Below are 16,226 nucleotides of genomic sequence, written 5' to 3' on the forward strand. Positions count from 1 at the left end.
AGAATGTCACCTCAACAGCACAGTAAGACTAGAAGCGTGTAATGGACCACAGATTTAAAATAATCCCTTGCCTGATACTTTTTCTATCAGTGGAGATGCCTCATTGGAGAATGTTGTAATATATACAAAGATGAGCTGGTAAAAGGATATTCTACAGAATGGGCACATTCCTCTCAATCTGCTGTTACAAGAGAACCTGGATATTACTATTATCAGGTAACACTGCAAAGCCAGAGGTTTTTGTTGAACAAAAATGTAGAAGTAGATGAAGATAACTGAAAAGGCAAAGTTGCATTTGCACAGTCCACACTCAGCTCTGTGAAATTTAATTGTAACTCAGATTCTCAAAAATTGCTTTACACACACATTAAACTTACCTGAATAAATAATAATGCTCAGGAACATGACTAATGCACCAACAAACATTTCTGAAACCAATTTACTGAGTCATCACTAGAATATATCACATGAATAAAAAGAAAACTATAGACACGATAGAAGAAAAAGAGCACTATAACAAGTGAAGCTTTGACTTCTACGCACGAGCTTACTTTCAAAACCTAACCTGTCAACACACAAACTTACTGAGGCTTAAGATTCCTGTCCATGCACTGCTTCAAAAGAAACTGTTTAAGACATCTGAGCCGAGAGTGTGTCATTGCTTTGATCTCCATCTGCACAAAATGCAAGCTTTTAGGCAAAGGCTTTACAGAGAGTTAATATGTTTTCCTACCAAATCAAACCAGTTTTGTAGCATTTACCCATGAATATGTTTTTGAATTCTAAGAAATATTTGGGAGTGGGCTCACATTTTTTTGCACAAATTACATAAACTGACATCAGGGTTAAATGACTGCTGTGGATCTTCACTATTTCCTTTTCCTTACAATTGCTGTCCCTTCTTCCCCAACTAGGAGGCACTTATGCATTTTTAATACCTCTATGTGTGCATGTTCGCATATTGCTTACTCTCAAGATATTTACTTTATTGAGATTCGTAATACTGAGGTTAATTACTTTTTATAATATGGAGGTTATCATACATCAGTTGTGATAACATAATGTTGGGCCTTATTCTCACTTACATTAGACTTCATTTAACCCTTATGAAAGTCTAACGGGGTCTCAAAGTGAAAGTAAATATCAGAGACTCATCTCATGTGATCACAATGAGAAAGGACATTTATATAACAACCTTGATAACAACTGAAAATATAATAGTTGAATATCACAGTGCTGGTATAGAGCAACTCTACTGAAAACACTGAAATTGTTACAAATTTGTGTACATGAGATCAAAATATTGCTTCTATAGTCCTTCTATATGAATATTTTACCTCTCACTGACTTTAAGAGAATTTAACTATGAAAACAGGAAGTTACCATGCCAGTGAAAATTTCAGTGTAATTTATTTTAAAAGAATAATGTTCATATATTAGAACTGCTGTTGCTTTCTAGTTTTTGTTCATAAAGTTATGTCTTAGCAGCATATAATGAACTGGAAACATGAAACTGTAAATTTTTGCTTTTTAACACAGAGCAGACATAAAACATCGTAAGGTTTTCTACTTCTAACTACATGAGAATAACTCTTCAGTTATTCTTTGGTTTCTGGTAACATCTTTGTATTTCTGTTTCAGGTATATTTCTCACTATAATTTTCTAACATATGCTTGCCATTTTTTTATTTCCCAATATATTTATGGCATAAAACCAGCTAAAATGATTTTGAAGCTTTATTTCCTTAGCAGAAAGGTTTTTTGGACATTTCTGCAGTTCTAATAGAAACAAAATACAGTTCCAGTTAGTATCTCCACTGCTCGGGAAAAAATTGTTTTCGGAGACATATAATGTTCTCAGTGATACATTCTCTTGCAATACTACTCCAAAGCATCTATTTGACAAATGGATGCATGAAATGAAGATTATTAGATACACTGAATATTGAATGTTACACTGAAAAGATGAGGTCCCTGTCTAGAAGAAAGGCGTAGCCTGTGTAAACAAACCCAAGTTTAGTATTAAACTTGCAGCACCACTGGACAAGGCTGCCAAAACCCTAGGAGGGCTTTCCTGCAGCTTCACTGGAGCTGCACTACTGCCCGCACATGGGCTAGGGCTGCATTAGCAGGCTCGCCTGTGCCTCTCAAAGCCACAGGCACGTCCCTGCACTGCAGCACAAGTGAGCTTGAAAGCCCTTAGGCATTTATTTTGGAGTGTAGTAGAACTAATGCCAGCGCCACAGAGAACGCAGATACCACCTATATGGTGTTTAATAAATTATATAACCAACCAAGAATACTAGAGGGACATTTCCTGCTATGATATCTTTGAGGATGTGCCTAGTGAAATACCATGAATCACACATCAGCAAGTTTTACTTCAGTAGGTAAGCTAGCTGGAAAACAATCAGGTTCTCAAATACCTTAATGAATATTCCAGAACAAGAATCAACTGGCATGGCATCTGTCAGGAATAATCCTGCGCCCCCAAACAAAGAGCATTCTTTGTGGGACTCAACAATACACTGGATAAAGGATAAACAGCAGTAATAATTTGTTTGGACTTTTGAAGGGCCTTTTATTGTCTTTGGAATTTGTCCTTAACCTTTGTCAAAGGTTAAAACAATCAGGAGAGGACAATTATGTTCTGTTGTGGGTTAGAAAACATTTAAGGGAAGAAAACCAAAAATATAAACAGCCACAGCTCAGCGTGGTAAAAAGAAATATAACATGACTCTCCAAAGAAATGTGTTGGAACTAATGGAATTTATGTACTTATTAACCTTCTAAAAGAAGAGAGGGAAAAGAAAGGTGATAAAACTCGTGAATGACAGAATTTCATTATGTTAGTCAGGACTAAAGAGGATGCCTAGGCACTTCAGAAGAACCCAGTAAAACTAGAAAATTATGCAATGCAATGCCAAATGATAGGTAATTCATATTGGAAATAATACATTGAATTACTCAGGACATTGACAGATTACCAATCGAGCGCAACAGTTCAGCAAAAAGACTGACTTGTCACGTCAGCCTGGACAGGTCACGAAGCACGTCCGTTCCGTGGTTAGTGATGGCCACAGACAAGGTGTAAAATAAAATGATAATGGCATAATATGATAATTTGTGCAATAAAGTAATGACATTCCTTCATCATGAATAAAGTCCCTCACAGTATCCAAATATTCTCTTTAACCAGAACAATTTAAAAGATCTCCCCAAAAAAAACCAAAATATCCAGAGATTTGAAAGGAAGTTTTAAAAAAAAATTAGAATTCCACACTTTACGAAACATAAAAGTAATACTGATGTGAAAAAAAACATAAGTAAGGATTTTTTTTTAAGTAACTGACCTGTGAATTTCATTACCATGCTGAATCATTCACTTATTTTTGGGGGGAGGGGAGAGAAAATTTTAATGATATTCTGTTTTTGTGGATAAAAATAAGGGCTGCAATTATTATGTCTAAATATATGGACATATTAATGCGTCTATATATACATACACATCACACCATAAGGGCTTTGTCTTGGCTTCTCTTATGCTCTTGGTATCTCGGATTATCAAGCATTTAGAATATGCTGTCTTATTGTCTGCCAAACATCCAGCCTTGGATCATTTGTTGTAACAGTTTTAACACAGCAAAGTTGGCAAATACTTTTGCATGCTGGGGAGACTTTTTTGAGAACAAATCTTTTCCCTACCACTCAGTAATCTTAATGATTTTAAATTGTCCGTAAAGTTTTCTCATTGAGGAACATACTATTTGTTTACTGAAAAAAGTCTGGGATATTTTCCTCCCATTTTTAGGTCCTGGATATCATAATTTGGGTCTCACACCCATAACCATATTAAAGGCAAAACTGATCAGTGCATTTCCTTCTATACTTCTTCCTTATACTACACAACTGCCTCAGGAGATCATAAACAAGGTACGGAGCAGCTGCCCTTATACACCTAAGCTGAGCTCCTCTGCACAGTTTTCACCCCGCTTACCTTATTGGCACACTGAGCAGGCTAAAAGCAAAACAGGCCAGGGGCCTGGAAGAACTCTCCATAGATAAAAGTCAGCCTAAAATTTGAAGCAATGTCATTTCTTTGCTCCCTATAACCTGAAGACCCTTGGTAATGCCCTATTCTCACCTGCCTTCTAAAACACTGAGCTGTCTACACTTGATTGTACACCATTAGGTATGGTGCCATCTTGTGTGACACACTAGAGCAGTTAATAAGAGCAAAAGAATTAATTTAAACTAAGGAAGCAAGTATTTCTGAAGTGGTCTGCAATGTGCACTGACCACAGAGGAGGCCCTCTAATACACCATTAGCAATAGCGGATGCATCTGTGTCACTGGCTCCAAATTCCCCCCCCCCCCCTTTCTAACACGACTTAGAGCTTTAAAGGTCTTGAAAGGACCAAACTTGCTACTGTCTCACCTAGTCTTCAGCATTTTGGTGACATGGCCTTCTCATATGTACTCTATAGTCTTAGATTTCTTCATTAACATTTAATGTAACTTACGTGTGAGCCTAAAGAGGAAAAAGAAATACATCAATGCTGAAAGCTGAACTCAGCGATGTTTCATTACATTTTCTGCATCTTTCTTGCTGCCCTAAGAAGAAGTAATGGTTGATTCTTCAAGTGGTGGTATAAGAAGAACATATGTGTACTTCTGGTATGATACTAGTTATACAGTGACCTCATGTACTGAGGAAAAACCCAAGAGCCTGTGTGCACACACCCATCTGCACCTCAGCACAGAAGCCAACTTTGAGCCCAGCTCCACGGACGCATGAACTCAAACCACCTCCACATGCTGTGCCCTGCCGCGTGCCAAGGCAATGTCTGGGCAGCCTCTCTGTCTTAAGATGGAACAAACACTGCAAGAGTGTCTTGCTACAGGGTCCCTGTCCCCAGAGAAAGCTGTAACAGCTCCCATCGCACAACCCATCAATATTTATGTTCATGTTGAGGTAAGCTACTAAGAAAGCTATTTTTTGAAATACAGAAAACACACAGCAGTTGCCGTTAAAGGACCATTGAACAGGGGAGTGTTTCTGAAGCTCTGGATCTAGCAGCACATCCCAACACCACCACAAGCCCTCACTAGGCTGAAATCTGGCACGCACCAGCCACCACTGAATTGTGATTTTCACAGTAAGGAAACGCAGGGGCCTGGTGGAAGCTTTAGCACATTGCAACACTTGCTCACTCCGGACAGACAGCTGGCCAGGGCCCTGGAACACATCCCAGAGGGTAAGCGCAGCCACCACTACAAAAGGTGATTTATGAAATCTAATTCTGCTTCCATACACTGCACCAGCCCTTTGAAGTCAATGGAACAACAGAAAGAGTCACCATTAGCTCTGGAAAGGTGTCAACCGTGTTATTAGATTTAACAAAACTGAGTTCTTTGGTGGGCTTGAATACCGTATTTGCAGTAGCCAAATGCATTGGTGAGGGATTTTTTTTTTTTCTGTTAAGTAGCTGAAAGGAATCCAGATTACAGGAAATAGATCAAGGTTATAATTTTCAAGAAATGCCTTTCACTAGAAAATTGCAAATTTGGATTGAACATAGCATTTCTTAAATTTTCAGTCTAGCCATAACTTCTGGTAAGTACATTTTTAAGACAAGACATAATCAAACTGTGGAACTCCATGCCAGTGGATGTTGTGCATCCCAAAAGTAAAGATGGGTTAAAAGTGACTTGAAAAACGTTCAAGAAAAGCTGTTGAACACAAACCTCTGGCCCAGTAAGTAATTAAAGCACAGTTTGGTGTGCAGAATTGGTATACAAGCAAATAAACTCATATTCTAATACTGTTTTCAAATGCACTTTTCAATGAATTATATCTTTTGAAAATTTGAAATATTTTGCAGCTCACATTAATGTGCAATTCCAGGAAAATGTTTAATATTTGGACACACAGAACTTCTCTCCTATTGCTGAATCTTTTTGCTGGAAGACCCCTTATAAGATTATACTTTAGCTCTCATTGTGTTTTTTTTGTATTTCTTGATTTTTAAAAATCAAGAAATTTTCCGTACATCTTGACTAAACAGCAGAGATGACTGAAATAATTCTTACTGAATGTTGGAAGAGAGAGGTCTAACCTGAATTTGGTATACAAGCTCTGAGAACCTGAAAAATATTCTGCAGGGTTTTAGTAAGTTTAATAAATGCATTCCAATCACACACACTCCTATAAATACGCATCCCTTTCAATTTCATTATAGTTTTCTTTCATATGAACTACCAGAATTCTTTAAGAAAAATATACTTCTTTGGAAGCAAATTCAGAAACAAATAAAATCCAGAATTGTGTTTGGGAACAAATACAATACTCTCTCCCTCTTAGAGAGCTTTTAAGCAAGTGCTCTCTAAAATAACTGGTGTTATAAATTCTTGATCTACCTTTCTTCTTTTAAAAATAATCTTAAAAAGTAAAGCTACCCCAACTGCACAATGATTTGTACACTCTTTTTTCTGTTATTTGCACATTAACTTGGTATATCTTGTACCAAGGAAATTAGTGGATTCATCTACATTTAAATACTGAATTTACAAAAAACCTAAGTTGCCGCTGAATCCAGAGATCATACTACAGCATTAGAGAACAGTAGATTTAACAGCAGATTAGAGCCAAAATGCTATTTGAGCCACCTACAATTTGTTTTCTGTTCCCATCCAAAAGGCAATGAAGACACACTCAGCCTGCCAGCAGGGTGTGTAATGCAATAACTCTCAGTATGAAAACATGCAGACTAACAAGAATGCTCAGAAACGTGAACTGTTACTACTTCGGTGTTCTTTCATGAACAACATATATGTTAATAGCAAGCTTTGCAAATTATAAAGTCACTGACACTGAGAAGGCTGGAAAGGTCTGTGAGAATGACAGCTTTTGTGTTTTTGTGGCCATGCTGAGAATCCTCCCTCTTCCCCATGCCACTTGGACAAGTATAGTGTTGTATTTAGAAATACACTCGAGCATATTTCTACTAAAGTAGCGATGGGGAGAAGATGGGGGTTATTTGTGTTTGGTTTTGCAATGGGGTTTTTGCGTTTTAGACAATAACTCATACCACTCTGCAAGAACTGATCTAACTAAATGTTAATTGACTCCGTAGCACCTATAAAGAAGCAACTCACCCATCCCATCTCCCACTGGAAAGCTGCAATGACTATTAGCATATAAAGGACTGCTTATTTAGTGGTCAGCATCATAAGGTAGTCTGCGTAAGTATTTGTTAGTAAAAGAAGAAAGAGAGCAAATAAGGATATGAGTGTTTTTAATGGATGATTAAATCTGGGTAGCTTGATCTCCTCTCCCGCTGTGGCTGCTGTGTGCTGCAGTCACGCCTCTCCCTGCCAGCTTGCACTGGGATGATAATCAGTCACTATGAAAACTCATTAGCTCCACAGCAATGAGTCCTCCACTGCTGAAGCTTGGTGCTGTTCTTAGTACCATGGCAATGATCTCTAACTGGATGTCCCAAACTCTCCCATCTCTGGTAGGACTAAATATCACCAGACTTTCCACTTCAGATACTCTAGTAAGTAGCTGTGATGTGTTGCAAGCCATCCTAATGCTGAACTAGTATTTAAGTGACAGCAAAAGCTTTAGTTTGTTGCCTCTTTGTAAATCTCTTTTTAAGCTACTAATCTTCCTATCATCACTTAATGCATGCTTCTCTTTGGGCATTATAAAACTGCACATTGGTGAGCATGTTGTGGTCTTACTATGAAAGGGAAGATTTTAAAATAGCATCCTTAAATATTTAAGAACAAATGCCTTCATCTTGAGAATGAAATGCTAAAAATAGTACAGTAATGTTGTTTCATTTGCCTAGACTTTTTTCCTGTGCTTACTGCTCCAGAAAAATATATAGTATTAAGAAAAACAATTTGAGATCAGACCGTAGATTTCTTTTTAATTTTTGTCTGAAGAATACTGTATATTAGCTAGTCTCTACAATATGCAAAGACTCTGTTTCTTTCTTATTCTTCTCTATTGAAGTACAGTTAAGCAAATAAATAGCTGTTAGAAACTGAATAAAATTGGTACTAGAAGACTGAATACCAGACTTCTAGAAAGGCTGATATGGAAGCAGTGTAAATGACACAAATACCACTTTGTATGGTTGATGCTCATATACAGCAGCCTCTGTTAATGAAGAGATAAAGAAATCATGAGATTAACTATTCCTGAGAAGTGTAAACTTAAAGTAGCAGTTTAATTGGACAACAGGCAACATTATACTGGTATTCATGCTTAGTAAAATAAACTCTAATACCTGTACTTTTAGTGTAACTGCAATCAGATGTTTATATAATAGTATGTTATGTAAACTACAATGTTCACTACTTGTATAATAGCTCGTTACTCTCGGAACTTAATTTTTTAACTAAAATGATGAATTTACTAATCACTATTTAATTAATTGAATACATGTATGCAGGAAAAACATTACTGCAAAAAGTCACTGCATTAAGATGATTAAACACTGCTACTTTTAAATAAATTAAATTTGGTCATGAGAAAGAATTCTGCCATGTTTTAGACCAGCAAGAATGTGAGGAGACAAGGAAAAGCTCTATTTCGTTTTAAGTGTAACTGCTTTTCCCATTGAACTACAGAACATATTACTAGTTCTTGTGGCAATATGTCACAAGTAATAAAGTTCCCTATCTCATTTAAGTCCAAGTTTAAACTTGTAACTGAGTAGCTAAGAAGCCCACACTAGTTATAATAACAAGTATGCGAGTATATATATACATATATATATATTTATTTATATCAACAGCACCAGTTTCTGAGTAAACTGTCATGCCTCCCTTGGCTTCAACAGAGCACTGATGATATAAATGCCTCCTAAGAATTATTTCAATAGTGCCATTTGCACTCATTAAATTGGAGTTACTTGCACATTTCTTGTTTCAAGAGGGTAACAGGAGCGTCTGCAGAGCTGGGGACACAATCACGAAAAGGTGGTATCTGAGCTTGGCAACATCCACTTACTGAAAAAAACATCATCTTCAATCATGTGTTTCTTTTGCATTAAACTACTGAGCATCCCAAAACTGCTACTTTTTTCTAAACCTTTGATGCTGGCGGAGAGGCTTTCTGTCCCTGGTGTTCAGTAATACTCTGGTCATCAGTAACGGACTGTTACCTGCCAGCAAGGGATCTCCGAGGTACCATCATCTGTGGGCCACTTGCCCCAGTGAACAGTGCAGCACATACAGTTCTCCAAAAGCTCTCTCCTAGCACTCACACAGCTCAAAAATTAAAAAAAAGGAAAAAAGAGTAAGAACTCCAGCTCTCTGTTATCTTTCTCTGCCTCTCAGCTGGAAGAACTGTACGATGAGGTGGGGTCGGGGGAAAGAGTGGCTGCTCTTCTGCAGCATCTGGTCTTTTCAGCTCTATTACAGCCCCAGGATTGAAATCGCAAGACAAACAGAAAAATATTGTTTATATTAAGCAATCATATTAAGTATATGCACTGCCATTTGCCCTGCCCCTAGTAACAATGGAGGCAGCTATAATAGTTTTATCAGAATATACAGAAGTGCAAGTTAAAAAATAAATCTTTTTGAGGTAAGTGAAGTGAGTCTGTAGCCCAGCTGCCTGCCAAGAGAGTAATAAATATTGTTTTTTGTAGGGGTTCTTTCTTTTTTCCCCAGATTCTTAAGAACTAGCATAATTTATTATCATCATTCTTCTTCTCCACTTGGTTATTTCTTTTCTTGTTTGTTTACTAAGGCCTGTCAGCAGTAAGCCTGCATTTGAAGATTAGATTCAGTAGCTTTCATAAGGTTTTGATGCCTTCTAGCTCTTTTCCTGGGTGGCACAGCAGTTTCCGCTTGAGGTAAGCATTAAATGTCAAAGTAAAAAAATAACAGAAAGAAAAAAAAGGCAAAGAAATGCACCTATACACACCTGCTTGTTTTTCTCTATCTATATTCACTCACACTGCCCTTCTAATTGATGGAGGAACCCTAATGGCCCAAATATAGGGAAACACAGAATACTGCAAAGAGCAGTAGCCTGAGCGGTGGGATACTATCTTAGCACGCGTTTGTGCACGGGCAGCCAGTCCCAGTGCACTCATATTGCGCCAGAAGGTCTCTCTCAGAGAGAAGTAATAAAAATCTAGCAGTACATTAGGCATCATAAGAAAATCTGCCAAATTAATCAATAAACATTTTTTTCTAGAAAAATCGAGAGAGACATATTTATCATTAGGACTAACACAATGCCACTTGCTTGAATGCAGTTCAATCGGTTGCTACCAATCTAAACATACCAGGTGCAAGGCCCAAATTTCACAATTTGTTCATAAACGCAGACTAACTTTTTCTGTCCTAAAAGAATTATAATCACAAACACTAGGTCTATAGATGTTCCTGAACTTCAAGATAAACTTTCCTTCCTATTGCACGACATCGCTGTCCTGGCATAAGGTCTACAGAGGCACAAGGAAACTGCTGGAGTAAACAGAGCTTACACTTTGCAAGGATTACCAGTCTTGAGAGGCTTCAGTTGTTCAAGCTCACAATTTTAGTAGCTACTCAAAACCAATTTAAATTGTCCCTGCAGCTGCAAATTTTGGGGTTTTTTTTTGTTCTCCACCTCTTAAACTAGATTCCTTTTGCCCTAAAAATAAAGCTAAGAACATCACAGAAGTGGTATAATTTAGCACTGAACTTTGGATTTGCCTTTGTAGCGAAGCCTAAGGCAAGTTCAGCTATCTTCTTTTTACAGTCGTCGAGATTATGATCCTTTAGTTTTCCTTGCAAAACCGGGCAACAATACAGTTTTGATTTTTCAATTAACTCCACAGTAGAAGAGGTCACTGCTATCTTCAGTGACTTCTTCAGAAGAGTCTTTGTGGGAAAAAAGTCTGTGCTCTTCTTCTAACATTGAGTTGACACGCAGGAAAAAATTGCCACCTTTTCATCTAACCTCAGTCTATAGAGATACTGCATCTCTCCTGAGGAGAGGAACTGTGCAACTGCATATTCTAACCCAGTAAAGCATCGATATCAAAGCTTGCAAGGTTTAATAATCACTCTTTGTCCTGATGCTGAATACAATTTTATAATATAGCTAGTAATTGACTTCAACTGTGTCCAGAGCAAAATTATTTCAGTGGTAATCCATTAGCATCTGTACTATGAAATTCAGTGGTCAATACTATATTATTAGATATAAAAGAATAATGCATAATATTAAATTACAGATTGAGAAAGTAAAAAAAATATACTCCTGGTATCCATTAGATTTAATTCCATCATCTGAATCTCTTCAGTCATCTAATTATATTGCTTTTCTTATTCTAGTCTTGTGTATTTTTATACAACCCATTAAACATACACGTACCTAGTCTCACAAGGAATCACACAAACTTTAAAGGCAGTGAGGTATTGGCCTGCTCCACAAGCAAACATGATTTTTTTGCTTTTTTTTCTTGCTGTTGTTGGTTGCTCAAAAAAGAACAGGGCTAGCCTTCTTCTGTCCCTGAGAAGGACAGTGCAAAGGCCATTATTTTGCCCTGGGCCCCCAGACACTTTTCAGTACTACCCAGCAGCAAGCCTCCCTTCCCTTTCTTGTATCTATAGTTAAAGTCAATGGAGAAGAGCTTACTGTGTTCTGCATCTTTAAGAGCAAACCTGCTAACCCATGTTCAGAATTGCTTCTGAGCCAAGTCCCTATGGCTTCAGTCACATACACTGTGCTCTCTCTTTGGGTTTTCATATTTGTTCTTTTCTGTCTTTGTTGTTTCCATTAGTCTAAAGTAAAAGTCATTCAGGCTGAAAGGACATATTTGTTCTCTGTTGATGAAAAACATAACATCCCTCTGCAAAGAATTATATCAACCAACTTGTGCTGAACCACAAGCAGAAAACTGTTTTCATCTCCACCAGCAACAATGTTTGCAGGACACTTCTAGAGAAGTAATACAAGGGTGTGAGATATGACAAAACTGTGTGAAATCACCAGTCTAATTAGTTAATAATAAATGATAAACAGGAGGAACTGCATTCCAAACATATACTGCAAAAATAAACAAAAATATTCTGAGGGGGTTTTCTTCAAACAAAAACATCAATTCAATTCCCTTTATTTTTGTTATTATTATTGTGTTGTTACAGACTCAGATTAGCCCCAAGGAAGGGTGGCAAGTTTATAGTTCAGCCCAGGATCCTGACGGCCGATGCATTTGTACTGTTGTTGCACCTGAACAAAACCTATGTTCAAGAGATGCCAAAAGCAGGCAACTTAGACAACTGCTAGAGAAGGTAAGTCTTCCCAACAAATTCCTCCATTTGATCATTAAGCTTCCCATGGAAGTCTACTCCTTTTGCTCTTGAAATTTAATACATAATGGAGGATACAAGAGTTATCTAACTAGTTATTCAAGAGTTATCTGTTATAAAATGTAGACCTAAAAATCTATTTTTCAGCATACATTTTTCAATACTTTTCTATCCACAGAAAAATCATGCCAGTGCTAATATAGTGCCAGATCCTGCAAGTTTTTCCTCCATAAACCTCTGTGAACTTCAGCAGAGGCTTAGTTTCAGCTTGTAAAGGAGTCCATAGCATGAGATTCAGCTAATTTGGAAACATTTCAAATACAAACAATCCCTGTCTCAAATGAAAGTTGAAGTGTAAAGATCAGGGGGCATGTTTGCTCCTGGCACAAAACTTCAATCACTTCTCCTTGCCCTCTCCTCTTGTCTACAGACTATTAACAGGTCTTAACGAACCATTTTATAATCTCAGAATCCCTGGGAAATAATACATCCTCCTCCTTTTCCCAGCTAAATACATTATATTTCTTCTGTGTTCTGACTCGGTGAGGGTAGAATCTTCTACACAGGGTTTACATCACCTGAGTAGTATTCTAAACTTGAGAAAAGTCTCAACCAAATTGAATTAGTTGGCTTTCCACTTACTATGCATGACAGTAGAGAGAAGCCAGGATTAGATCTGATTCAGAAATGTTTCAGCTATGACTGCCAAAGTTAAAAATTAAATCCTTACATTTCTAAATATGTCTGCCTGCACATCAAGTTTCCAAACCAAATCAAGCTAACATGCTACTCTTACAAAATCAGAGCCAGGTTCTTATCTCACCTGTAACTCTATCACTGAAGTCAACCTGGGTGATCACTGAATTCCAGAATAAATGACAATCAGCCTGGTTTTAATTCTTAAGCCAAGTTTATGCTCTTTATCTTTAACCACAAGCCCTCTGAACGCCTGGGTAGACTCACCATTCCTAACAGTTTCATGGCATTCAGCAGATGTAGTTTTGGAACTGGTATAAAATGTTGTGTCAGAAAACTCAGAGAAAAAGCTATGGCTTTTGTCACCACATGACGTCCCTTCAGGGCCCAGGGACAGCACAGAGGATGTGCTACCCCTCATATTGTACCTGTTTAGTTAACAAAACACAGGGAGACTTCAGGGCCCAGAGTCTTTGCTCTACCATATTTCCCAAACACTAAAATAATAATGAATAAAACTTTCTCTTGGGCAGGGGGAGAGGTTAAGTTCACAACACAGCTTTTGAGCTGTCACAGAGGAACCTAAATCATCAGTCTCTAAAAGTTATTTACTTATGATTAGAACTGTGGTAAACATGGGTATGTAGTGCCATATTATTAGTCCAATAAATCCAAAGAGTCATTTAATTAGAGCCTCTCTGCAAATGCAGCTTCTGTCAAAAGGAAACATTCAAAGTTCTTCCAAGCCCTGAAGGACTTTATTTGCTTGCTTTCAACAATTATAAAGCAGAGCAAAGAGAAACAATAATTTTTTCCATTAAAAATACTTTCTAAGAACTGCCAATGGCAATTGTCTAATAGCTAATCTATACTATTTTAAGAGCTCCAGATCATAGAGAATCACATTATACTAAATCCACACGTTCTCTTAACAAGTAGGTGCAATGTGCTATAGTCCTTATCAAAAGATATAACTACAGTCACAAATGTAAGTTCAAACATTACATGTTTACATTTTGTAAACAGCAGGAATACTACTGGTTTTGTCCTATATTAGGAAGGTGTACTTTTTTTTTTTTGGCTTGAGACAAAACTTCAACGTAATGCCCAATATTTTTACAGTACTCCCCTCCTCTTCCTGTTTTGGGAAGACGAAACACCTTTTGAAATAGAATAACTGCACTTGCAAAATATCGTGTTGGTTTTATGACTGACAAAAGAATTGCCTTTATATCAGGTACAGTTAAAAATACATATAATCTACTCTAGATATAAGAGTAAACTATTCTTCATGTATTATTTTTTCTATTCATGTCTCACTGTAGCAAAAGTGCTACCTATAGCTACAAATTCACTTGCTCTACAACAGTTACTTGAACACTCACTTCATGCATTTTTGTACCAGTGAGACAATTTTATAAAATTTCTAATTTTCTATGTCCTTATGAAATCATAGCCAAACACCTGTCCAATGATGGGACCATCCAATCTTATCTCTGAACAGTCTCATGGATTGCTTGTACTGAATTACTATACAAATGCCTACTAGCAATAAAAATCATGCTCTTCATACTAACCAAGAAAGTATCTCCAGCTCTCAGTGCCCTCCCTCCTGAAGGGCTTGAGAGAAAAGTCGTGCTACAGAGCACATCCTGAAGGACAGTCAGGATCAGGAGGACAAAGTAGATTCTAGTGCTTAATAGCCTCTGTTGATCCTGTCTTTATAACAGGACTGAAAGGACCTCTCCCTCTTTCCTTTTCTCTCTCCCTCCCTCTCCCTCTCTGCCTTTAAGGTCTTATTCCTGCTAGTCCTCTGTTAGCCCTGTGGCTCAGTTTTTGTACTGTCATGTGGTTATGGAATTTAAAACTATGCTGTGGTATAAATGACTCACAAGTAAAGCACTGACATAAGCACATTTTATTGCCTGACATTTAACTACCTAACCAGGAAAAAAAGTAAAGCAACAAAAAGTGCATTTAGAGAGTGTTCTTCTTTAACAGGTTCAGAATATGTCCCAATCTATTGAAGTTTTAAATCTACGGACTCAGAGGGATTTCCAGTATGTTTTAAAAATGGAAACACAAATGAAAGGGCTGAAGGCCAAGTTTCGGCAAATTGAAGATGATCGGAAGACATTAATGACAAAGCATTTTCAAGTAGGTTTTATTTTAACAATAACTTTGAAAGCCTGCTGGAAGCAATGTACTAGGCGGCAATGCATGGACTGCTAAGATTTCAGCTTGAAATGCTCACACAAAGGCAACATTAAAAAGAAAAGCGTAATAAAGCTTCCTTTATGATGATAATCTTTTGCTCCGTTTAATTTAATTGTAATAGGGAGTAACCATTAATTATTAAGACATTGCAGAAATGTCACTATAAACAGATTCCTGTTTTCTTCTGTACCAATGTGCATGTCATACTGAGAAATTTATATTCACGCAAGCACCAGTGATTAATGTGGAGATCCAATGGAATTAATAGCAAACAACTAGAGAGTTCTGCAATTTTACTGTTGCCTGACATTTAGTGCAGTTGAAGGGAAGAAAGCCTGTAATAAATCAGGTTATTGTAATTTTTACCCAGTACAATTAAGAACTAATTTCATGTTTGAGGGTTTGCTATTTTGGGTTTGGGATAGGGGAGGAGGGAAATCAACCCCAGTCATATTTGTGTGATTAAAAAAAGACTTCCAAAGAATTTTAATGACAAGAGAAACCACAAGCCAATCTTTTTGCAAAGAAGAGGGGTTGCAGAGATTATAAAATAGCATTGTGTATTCTGAAAAAGCTATCTGAAGTACTCTTAAGGAGAAAATGTTACAAGAGCATATTCAAGTACTTTAAATATCAAGTCTGATAAATGGATATTTCAAGCCTGCAAGAAAGCCAGATAGGATCTAGAAAATATATTCTGAGGACTAAATTATGTTAACCTAATATATACTTTTGAAGTGTTTCATGAAAGCTCACACAATTATGGACTTAATTTTCTCATCAGTGCTGAAGTTAGATACCTAAATCAGCAAGTACATAACGAGGGGTCTAATTTATTCTTCAGATCCATTCAGATCCAACGGGTCTTAATAATGCCAGGAATTAAGTATACTAATGATCTGACTACAAAACTTTATTGTCTGTGTTATCATTCTTAGTTTAGCTTAGAGTTTGAGTATATAGTCCCAGCCATTTTCAGACAG

General features: G+C 37.1%; 1 protein-coding gene and 1 long non-coding RNA gene across 3 annotated transcripts in view; one reads left to right on the forward strand and one right to left on the reverse strand.

Moving 5' to 3' along the window:
• LOC136992530 (uncharacterized) overlaps positions 1-16,226 on the reverse strand; it is a 144,560-nt gene that overhangs the window by 104,252 nt on the left and 24,082 nt on the right. The window lies entirely within an intron of this gene.
• The window catches only part of OLFM3 (olfactomedin 3), a 76,069-nt gene that overhangs the window by 42,985 nt on the left and 16,858 nt on the right, over positions 1-16,226 (forward strand). Inside the window, exons 1-3 of one of the 2 annotated variants that reach the window (XM_013961206.2) lie at positions 9,869-9,878; positions 12,166-12,312; positions 15,028-15,183. In XM_013961206.2, the coding sequence (XP_013816660.1) occupies positions 15,037-15,183 (147 nt within the window). In that variant the 5' untranslated portion in view covers positions 9,869-9,878; positions 12,166-12,312; positions 15,028-15,036. Of the gene's footprint in view, positions 1-9,868; positions 9,879-12,165; positions 12,313-15,027; positions 15,184-16,226 lie in introns of those variants that run through there. The other variant, XM_067300447.1, reaches the window with a different exon arrangement.

The sequence above is a fragment of the Apteryx mantelli genome, chromosome 8 (assembly GCF_036417845.1).
Source record: "Apteryx mantelli isolate bAptMan1 chromosome 8, bAptMan1.hap1, whole genome shotgun sequence".
NCBI lineage: Eukaryota > Metazoa > Chordata > Aves > Apterygiformes > Apterygidae > Apteryx > Apteryx mantelli.